The sequence below is a fragment of the Dermacentor silvarum genome, unplaced genomic scaffold (assembly GCF_013339745.2).
Source record: "Dermacentor silvarum isolate Dsil-2018 unplaced genomic scaffold, BIME_Dsil_1.4 Seq10841, whole genome shotgun sequence".
NCBI classification, from domain to species: Eukaryota; Metazoa; Arthropoda; class Arachnida; order Ixodida; family Ixodidae; genus Dermacentor; species Dermacentor silvarum.
In genome coordinates, this window is record NW_023605547.1 from 3874 (window position 1) to 14556 (window position 10683).

Here is a 10683-nt window from a genome sequence, read left to right on the forward strand (position 1 = left end):
TTAGTAATCATTAATGGGTGTTTAACTGTGGATTTGTTCCCCAGAAACGTGTACGGTATTCGCAAATACTGTAGTGTTTGTCTTCATACGTGTCCCCAATTTTCTTTCGTATTTTTTCTTTTTTCTCTCTTTTTTTCTTTTTTTTTCTTTTTTTCTTTCCTAAGAAGTTAAATATACAAAGCAATGCAGCTGAAGTGCCAGAGTATAGAGCTAACAACTCAATACCGCAGCGCTAGTGGACGTGGCCTTTCAAAGAATTTTGACCATTCAGACATTTTGACGCGGTGTCTCGTTGCTATGAGTAAAAAAGGCGCACACACTGTGACAGTGAAGTCAAGCGCTAAGATGAAAACTTCGGCGAGTTGATACGGCATCTTACCAACTATTCGAAACTGATATAAAGGTTCTAGCAGATAACCAGCTTAGGCTTTCTTGTGGTTAACTGCCACTCACTTTTACTAACTCTTTCTATAACAGTGCACAAATATCGCGACCGAGTGAACTTTCTAAAAATTATGAGGCCTCCGATCTTCCGTCCATTTGTGTAAGAAAGAAATTTCACATGCGCGGAGTGTCAGTAAACAACGGTAAATATTTTGGCAGTTCTATTTCCAAGCATATAACCATCGAAATGACAGCAGGTCGTCATTTTGTAAGGCGTACCCCACGACGTACTGCACATGACAGCCCGTCGAATCAATCGAAGGCAATTGCAAACAACTTCTCTTTCCTTCATTCTGTTTTTTTTTTTCCATTTCGTATTCATGACTCTCTCCTTCTCGTCTCGTTCACGGAGATAGAAACGTATTGTCAGAATGACGCCGATGGCTTGTCAAAATGATGAAAACGTGACCGTTAAATTGATTGCTGATTTTTACAGTGTATGCGTTATATAGTTTCTTTCCAATGTGTCTCGATTCACGTGGACCCGTCTCAACGCAGATCTGGGCCGTCTCTATAAAGCTTCACCCACACGGAAGAATATCAGAGAGGCTTTACGTGATCCAAGGATGGACTCCACTTCGGTGGGCGAGCAAGCGGACGGAACGCACAGTCCGAAGCGCAGGCCGCGGACACGCCCTTTTTTGATGGCCTTGCGCGCCATAGTCAAGTTGAACCGCTTCTGCATGTAAAAAACAGCACCGGACACGTTTCAGCGCCCCAATTCCTGTGCCGTTCGCACGTAGCATCAACTCCCAAAAATAATAAAAAACGAAAAAAAAAACCAGATTCATTCACGCCAATCGTAATGGCAAATATTGTTGCGGTGCAAGAATCAGCCAATGGCACATTCTTTTTATATGCCGTAAGCATTGTGGTGTCATTCCCATAGCAGCCGTAACTTTGCGATGATGAGTGCCCACAACGGTTTTTGTTTAGCCTCCCTTGAACTTTAATTACACTGGAATTCATACACCGATAATAACACTCTTTGTTCTGACTTCTCCGCAATATCTGCGAGGTGTTAATTTATAATTTGGTGAGGCTCCAGAGCTCTTAAAGCGACATCCAGCATGGAAGTTGTGCACCATAATAAGCTTAACCTTCAGACATACCTGCTGAAGCCATAATACCTACGCCAGCCGGATGTCAGGCACATCCAGCAAATGTTGCCTGAATCATGAACAAATACTGGAGAGTTCTTTGAGTAAAAGCCGTGTTGAACAAACTTTAATATATATATCTCTCTCCGGCTGCTAGCGAACCGCCTATCCGTCGTCATTATTTCGAGTCCTTCTACCTCATTATGCAAAAAATATTTCCGACTCTCTTCTGCCTATTAAAGAAGTTAAAGCGTTGAGTTAGTTGACGAAGTCTAACATATTCTGCCTGTCTGCTGTTAGTGGCCAACCCCTGTATTTTATTACTTGCAGTACTGTTTCTTGGCGTTCCCAATTATGGCGTTCTGTTTTATGGCGTTCTGTTCCGAATGGCGTTCTGTTTTATTTTTGCCCATCCTGATTGGACCAATGAGGTCTGCAGTATCGTGTAAATAAAAAAAGTAGCATTTACTTTCCCAAATCACAAACAAAAAAAATCCTTTCCGCAAGATATGTTTCGAAGCTCGACATCAGACCATTTTTATTAGATACTCATTTGAGTCGGTGTCCTCATACAATGCCTACCTGGACCTTCAGCAGTGCCGCAAGGCTGAACACCTAACATCAGACATCTCCCGTGTCGCCATCATTCCTCAACAATTTTATCTCTCCTCATATCAGTAGATATGAGAACTTTCTTCCTGGCTACTTGGTTAATACTTGAAGGAAGGTTAAGGCTGCGCGAAAAAAGCGAGGACCAGTGGAAGGAACACACAATTAATACACCACGAGCGCTTCAAGTAGATTTCAGTCTCAACAGCCATCCTCGCCACCTTTTCTGGTCCTCAAATAGTCCTCTCGATTAGTGGCGCGCATATGGGCCTTGCATTATTGTGCAATAACCTGTACACGGGCTAATATATAGTATATATATATATATATATATATATATATATATATATATATAACTTTATGTTGCTTATAGACCTATATTTGATTGCCTTGCAAGAAAAATGTATTGCGTCATCAGCTCACACTCTTTTATGGTAAATGTCAGGCCATTCATTATGCGAGATGTAATCTAAGATTTAGGTAATCAACGTTATCGGAGGATCACGTATTTTCGAAGTTGTAGAAACTGTACCAGGAACGTCTCGCACCTTAAAATAATTACAGTTAGGAAGTATGAGGGCTGGGAAACGCTGATAAGATATCTCGATTTGATACTATAAAGTTCATCGCGAAGTGCCACCTTGGCGTCATCGACATTATTGTGACCTCACGACGCACAGCGAAATTTGCTGACGTTGCGCTTCATTCTCTGAGCATAGGACGTATGCGCTGTACGCACGAGCAACAAAACAAAAATAAGCATGGCATATGATGAAACTAAACGTGCGGCAAACTGACCCTCACTCCCTCCGGTCCAGGACAAATTAAGGCAAACTCGTCCTTTGAACGCAGCTGTATGTACACAAATGCACTCGTACCTTGACGACCGAGTAGCGCGTCAGCTGTGCGATGAGCTTGTCCATTGCCCTCGATTGCTTCGGCTTGAGGAACACGCTGCAGTACTGGCCATGGGAGGAGGCGGAGGGCGCCGGCGCGTGTCCGGCAACCGCCTCGAGTCTCGAGGAGAGGCACTCGTCGTAAGCGCCCAGATCTCCCGTGGTGCCTTCCAGGATGCCAGAAGGAAACTTCCCCGTCGCGTCGAGGACTGCGCATGCGCAGACAGCCCAGCAGCGCGTATTTAAAGGGACAGTGAAAGCAAATATTAAGTCAAGCTGAAGTGATAGATTAGTGCTCGAGAATCTCTAAGGCGTGGATATTATCGTGAACACAACGTTATTAATCGAGATAACTGCGGTAAATGCAGGACACCATTAGACACTCCCCCGGGGCATTCAAGTATTGCCCGATGACGAAGGCACTCCTCATTTAAATTCTGTCACTAGTATTCAACCACTCGTTATAAAACATCATTGTATTGCATTATAAGACGAAAGAAAATGCTACTCGGCCACTTTTATTCAATTATTAGAGAAAAGAACATCCGCCTCCATTCCACCCTGTGAAAACGGATGTACGTAGCAGACGTTAGACGACGTTAGACAAGCACCACCTCCACAAGCGACGTAGTTCCCGCGCGCACGCACGTGGGCGGAAGTGCAGCATACGTGCTCATTTTTCTAAGCCTTCTGCCAAGCTCAAGTGCCTTATCGAATTAATCGTATTTTTCAAAGTAAACTGTGTCACATAATTCGTAAAGTACGACTTACACACAAGCTGCAGACGTGATAGCTTCGTTCTGTAATTCGAATATACGAGAAAACATAATTCTCTTACGCGGAAACTCAAAGACAAAGCCCTTTACAGTTGTTGTTTGAGGTGTGTCCAAGTTGGCGCAGCCGCTAGGCTGAGTTACAGTTCTTGGACAGTGTTTGTCATAATGTCGATTACGGTCGCAACACACGCTGTGCGACAGATGCAACGGGCAAGGCGCGCACGCATCAAGGACAGATACACTGTGCAATGTAAATACACCTGGTAGCGAAGCTTCCATAGAAGCCCATACGTTCAAAACATGGCGGTTCATCAGCATTGACCTCATGCACGGAACTGGTGTTTTGTGCTGATATTTAGTTTGTAATCACTTGATATTGCGTTTTGACTGTTAAACTGCGTCGTCACACAAAAAGGTTAAGACGAGTTCAGTGGGCTGCTTTCTGAGAGAGCTTATCGGCGTTTACTCCCATGACAAGGATATGGGGAGTAATGAATAGCCCGTTCATGGGGCTTAGCGCCATCTGCGTGAGGAGGTAGCACTTCCGGCGGAAGAAAATATAATCCGTTAAAAACAGAGATGACGTCATTTTGTTCTCAAAGGCGCGAAATTTGTTTTCGGGTGCCTGCCATTAGAGCTGTATATTCAAATGCCCCGCCATGCGACGTGATGGGCGTTTCGCGAGCTTTCAGCGCGGAAACCGATGCAGGAAAAGTTCCGCCATAGGGTGTCGAAACCGCACCCTTGCGCAGAACATACTTTGTCTGGAGGCCGACGAACGCTTTGGGCGTAGAGTGGTCGTCCTTTCGTCGGACGCCAAGCCCGTCGGCCAGCGCTGTCCCACGAAAACAACTAAAGTGAACAATTATCTGGCGGTCGCAACTCACTACTTTTGACTGAACTGGTTAAGAAACAACGAAACTACACGCGTCACCATGTTCAGACAAACGTCGACAAGCAAAGCATCACAACATGTGAGGGGGGGCGTATTGTAACAGGTGAACTTTACGAGTGCCCCTGTCTGCCCACTTCAAGAACTGCATTGCATTGCAAGTGCACGGCCGCTAGTGATAGCGGCGTCAACGCCCGCCGCTATCGATGGGCGCTCTTACGGTGGGCGCTGAATAAAGGTATTTATTGATAATGCTCAAGTAAAACCAAATTGTCTTTTCTTACCTCGCCATGCGTATATAAAATTGATTAGGAACTTTAATTTCGTTGAATGAATCTATCAGTGTATCGCTTTAATAAAAAACGCTTTTTTTTTTCTTTCGCAATGTTTGTTCCCTCCAAACATAGTCGCGCTTCAATCGCTGCTCCCATAGCCACCCTTGCTGATGTCGGTGACAATTCGTTCTGAACCGCTTTTCGCACGAAGCTTCTAGACCATTAGGATCGACCTTGCATTGTATGCACAGATACGCACCGCACGCACGCACGCACGTGTGCGGAAGTACAGCATGCAACCTCATTCTGCTAGGCCCTCCGCCAAGCGCAAGAGCGTTATTGAACTAATTCAATTTCTCAAAGTAAATTGCGTCAGAAAATTCGTAAAGTGCGACTTGCACACAAGCTGCAGACATGACCGCTTTGGACTGTAATTCCAATGTAAGAGAATAACGGCATCGTCACGTGACGATATCGCCTGATGACGCCATCACGTCAAACGTGACATCACGCGATGACGTCTTCGTCAAGTGATGATGTCACCTGATGACGTCATGCGATGCCTCTCAGAGAAGGAGCACACTGTGCTCTTCCGGCTTCTTTGCACTGTCTTCGGGATCGGCCGACATTTTTGTGTGAGCGAGAGCCGCGCACGCGGACACGAAAAATCCCGACCAACTAGACCAGCTTCGCTGTGAACGAAGTCATTGACATCACCCGTGACAACGATGCGAGCGGCTGAAAGATTTCATTTTCGCTCAACTGCGCCGCCCGCGCTCTCGCGTTTCAGTAGTTTCGTTATCGCGTAGTGCTGCGCTGGTTTTGCTGGTTCGCGAAACTCGCACAAACTGCAAGCAGCAGAGAATTCCACTTCCATGCGATGTCGCGGGATGCCCGCGGAATCCACCGCTCTTTCTTGGCTCGGTTTCTCCCCGGTCGCGCGTTTGCGTTTTGTGCAAAAAACCGTACTGCCGTCTGTCGGGAGCCGTTTTACTCACCAACAACAGCAAAGGGCGCTGATCGCTTATTCAACGTTATCACTCCCCCTGATGGGTGGCGAGAGATTTGAATTGCGATGAAGGTATTCGGATTCGGACCCTTCAGATGCAATTTTCTCGTAAATTAGGTATTGGCATGAAACAAGCGTTGCACGGTTTCTGGCCTTTAGTATTTGCCTTTAGTGCCCCTTTAAAGAAACACGTAGGACTGGTGTTGCAGTGTGCAGGAAAGCGTTTGACCATTTTTACAGCGAAGCAGTGGAGGTACATGGAGGGGGCGGGGGTCGAAGCACGGCGCCTTGAGTCTCGACTTAGTGGCGCCGACTTGCATTGCCGGAGCTGCGATAAAAGGCGTGAAATTGGTACATCGCGTTCAGGGGGGAAAGAGGAAGGGACGCGGGGGTACTGGTGTGGCGCGGAGCCCGAGGGCAATCGAACGGCGGCCGCGTATTCCCGTGCCTCATCATTTCTTCCCGCACTCGCGCAATGTACTACGCTGCGCGCCGCCGCCGTCGCATTCATTTTAAATGCGTAAGCATTTCTATGCCGACCCAACAAGGAAACCTGTTGGTCCGTCACGTAAGACGAATACAATGGCTCACCCACGTAAGGCAGAGACTAGAAGGGCTCAGCAAAGCGATGCGAACAGTGCATACATTCATTGAAATCACCCATAAAACACACAGAACAGTGTACTTTTCAATGAAGAACAAGGTCGAAACAAGCATCCGAACAACCAATAAAGCATTGCATGCCCCCCCCCCCCCCCCTCCGCAACTGTATATAATATAGTGGTGGTTTTGCAACAGCTTCGCTGGACATCCAGGTTGATAAGGGCCGATAAGAGCCGGATCATGTTCCATAAGGTTGATAACGACCGATGAAGGTTGATAAGGGTTCATACTGGCCAGATCAAGTTTCAAAACATTGATAATGACACCAGGCTGAGTGGAGATGAGCAAGTGGCACAATGCTTACGCATAATACTTTGGCAACTCCCAGAAGAGTTTCTGCGTGAATTTTTAGGGATTTTTTTAGGTCGGCAGCATAAACGGACATCATTCGAATTCACTCACAATATACAGTCGATATTCCTACAGTAGAACGTCTTTATAACAAAGTGCTTGAGGCTTAGGAAATCATTCGCTATACAGGTCATTTCATTGCCGAGGCGTTCGTTGAAGAAGCGCTCCACTGTACATTCTTGCTCAGGGCCTCACTCGGACTCACGGGTCGGTCTGCAGTCAGTCAACTCATGAGTGAGTCTGCTGACCTATGCATGGCACAGTCTTGTGCTGACTAATCACGGACAAACAAAGTCCAAATCACGCACATTGTGCCGCGCGAAAGATTTGATAAATCGAAGAGCGTTGCAATCTGCTGGGAAGCGCCGAACGTACGTTGAACCATGGTACGCAACAAAAAGCGCGTGTCCCATGCCGCTTGGCGCCGTTGTTCCCACACACTCAGATGATGACAGCATCCTTATTAGCGACCGCAGTGTTATTGTTACAAGCAGCTGTACTGAAGAGCTCGTTGTATTTCCTATTTTCTCTTCTCGAGGATGCCGTCATTGTTGGTCTACGCGTGCATCCTAGCGTGTGCGTTTTAGGTTTTATCTAGTAACAGTAGCAAGCGAACCTATAACGGCCGAATTGGGAGCTTCAATAGAGACGGCGATTCTGCGAAGCCCCCGAAACAATGTTTTGGCTGCGGGGTAGAACTGGCATGGCCGCGTTGAGAAGTGCAACCGTCTATGCCTAAGTCTCCCCCTATTCTCGCACACAACGCAACTCGTGAGTCATAACGATCTGCTAGTGAGGTGTGCCGACTGAAGAAGTATATATATCGAAGAATCGCTTACCTATTGAGCACCCTATATGCTTGAACCGCTTTGTGCCGAACCGATAACCGTTATTTTTTTAATTATTATTGAGGTTCAGTTCTGGTTCAGGCACGTTCTTGGAATATTGCTGCGGGTTCGGGTTCAGTTCTCCCTGAAGTTCCAGTTCGGGTACGGTTTTCCGTTCGAGTTCGGGTTGGGTTCGATTCCCTGAAGTTTATTCATTCCAACAAGAAGATGCGCTTGAATTATGAGTGACCCTGCATGGGAAAGCTGGTGATATTGACTTAAGCGCAAGCCTAACTCCCAGTCTACCGCCATTTTTGGATTCTACTCTAACCTGAACTCGCCCGGAATTCAACCCATTAGACACCTTGCAGGCGGGCGCCGTTATCGATTCCCACTGTAAGCTATGTGGAGAGATCGCCACTCTCAACCACATTATCTGGGACCGGCCGTGGTAGCCCGTCGTTTTCCGTGCCCAAGGACTACAGGATTATTTTGCCCAATGTTTCATCAGGTGAAGCTATGAAGCGTGCAGTCATGCTGCACTGCGACATCTCAGGTCGTCCATACCGCATCGAAGACTTTCGAAAGCCCCTACAAGACGCCGGCGTCATCAAGGACGTTGCTGTAATAGGTGCCTACCAGATGTCCCACGTCTGGCTCGTTAACCTGCGGACGAATGAAGCGAAAAAGAAGCTTATAGAAGCAGGAAGGTTGGTCGTCAAGGATCGTCTTTGCATCGTCATCGACCCCAACAGGCAAGAGGTGCGTCTGAAGTTGCATTGGGTGGCTTTGGATGTCACGAGCGATAACATTCGGAGTGCATTCAGTGAATACGGCGAAGTGAAGGAAGTGACCAATGACAGGTGGAAAGCGGAGGGCTTCGAATGTGCTGACTCTCTGACAAAGTTTGTGCGATTGTTTTTGAAAGAGGGTATCGCACAGGACAACATACCGCACCAGATGCGCCTGGGCAGCGGTACAGTGCTCATTGTGGCGCCAGGACGAGCCCCTCTTTGCCTTCGTTGCAAGCACACGGGTCATATACGGCGTGATTGCAGGGTACCGAAGTGCGCCGAATGTCATGCGTTTGGCCATGGACAGGAGGCATGTACTCGCAGCTACGCCAAAGCCGTGGGCAGATCTACGGTTGTAGACCAAAGCGAGCTTGTCATGGACGAGGAAGAGGCAGAGCAAGCTGCCGCACCAGCGACAGCCGACAAGAGCGGAACCGATCAGGGAGCTGACAAGGAAGTCCGCGTCTCGGGGCTGCAGACGCCGGCCATGACGGTGTCCAGCGTCGGTGAGCACCAAGAGGCTGCTACAACGAACGTGGTTGGCGTTGGTCCGGTGCTCCAGGATGAGGGCCCCACGGGAGAGTCCTCGGACGCGACCAGCGTCTCTCAAACGCAGCAGGCAGCAAGCATAAAGCAAGCGGTCGACGAAAGTGCTCTGGGAAATATGGACGCGGAGACAACCCCGGCAAAGCGTCGCCATGACGACGTGAGTGCGGTGTCGCAGGAGCAGCGTCTGAGACAGGTCGAAGCTTCGCTGGAAGCGAATGGGGTGAAGAAGAAACCTCGCAGCGCCGTTCGGACGCGCGCGTCGTCCCTGACAAGGGGCGGCAAAGAGGTGAACTCTTAGACGCCACTATGGCGACTGCACAAAGCGTCGAGATGGGATGTGAGGGCGTCTTGCCGGCGGTCTCGTCCGGCAGGAAAATTTTGTCGTTGGAAAGGTCCCTGCGCGTAGGAACAATTAATGTACGAGGATTAGCGACTAAAAGAAGGCAAAATCAGTTGTATCGTATTGCGTTGGAACAAGAATTGGACATAATCGCAGTGCAGGAAACTAAAGTTCAAGGCGAGGACCAGACCGACGGCATGTTACGCCCGTTCTCGGCGCATTATAGTGTGTGCGTCAGTCATGCGGTGGGGACGTCAGGAGGGTGTGTATTATTGGTGCGTAGTTGCTTAGGAATTGTTATACAGTCTGTTATAAGCTGTCCATCGGGCCGCTTTGTAGTTTGTGACTTTGTTTTTGCCGGCAATGAATGGCGCGTGTTTTGTTTGTATGCTCCAACTGACGTTGCACAGCGTCTAGATTATTTTGGCCGCATTAGTGAGTATTGTAACACTGATCGTATACTGATCCTTCTCGGCGATTTTAATTGTGTATGCTCAGCACGAGACAAAACGAGTACTACGCCGCACCGTGAGACTAGCACGATAAAGTTAATGGATATCATCAACGATTTCGCTCTGGAAGATGTGGGAGAATGCATCACAAGTGGGCATAATGTCCAATTCACGCATTTTCAAGGTTCTAGTCACGCACGCTTAGATCGTGCATATGTGTCGCTGGATATTGTGCCTCTGTTGAAGGATTATTGCGTAACACCCCTCTCCTTCACTGACCATTGCCTCGTGATGTTTAGCATTTGCAGCAAAAAAGAAAGAAAGGGAAAATTTATCTGGGATTCATGGAAAATTAATAATAAACTACTTGATGACGATGTTTTCAAAGCTTTTGTACATGAGGGCATACAAGAACTGTATCGTGACATTAATTCAGAAGCTGGGCCGAAATGGGAAACATTTAAGCAAAAAATTAAAATGAAAGCTGTAGAAAGAAGCAGCATACTTAAACATGAGGAACGTATTCACGAGAGACTGTTACGTTCAAACTTGCAAACTCTTGTCAAAGAAGAGTGTCTAACGTCTGGCACCTTTAAGGGAGATATCCGCGTGGTGAAAGAAAAATTGCAGTTGTTAGACATGGAAAGATTTCGGGGTGCAATTATAAGAGCGAGAGCAGAGAAAACGGTAATGGCCGAAAGGCCTA

At 47.5% G+C, this 10683-nt stretch overlaps 1 protein-coding gene across 1 annotated transcript; it reads left to right on the forward strand.

Annotated features, from left to right (window-relative positions):
• The first annotated feature begins 5406 nt into the window (after positions 1–5406).
• LOC125941694 (uncharacterized) lies at positions 5407–10106 on the forward strand. Its single transcript, XM_049659487.1, has 2 exons — positions 5407–5433; positions 8320–10106. Exons 1-2 carry the CDS (start codon positions 5407–5409, stop codon positions 9481–9483), a joined length of 1191 nt encoding a protein of 396 aa, XP_049515444.1. The 3' UTR covers positions 9484–10106.
• Positions 10107–10683: the final 577 nt, after the last annotated feature.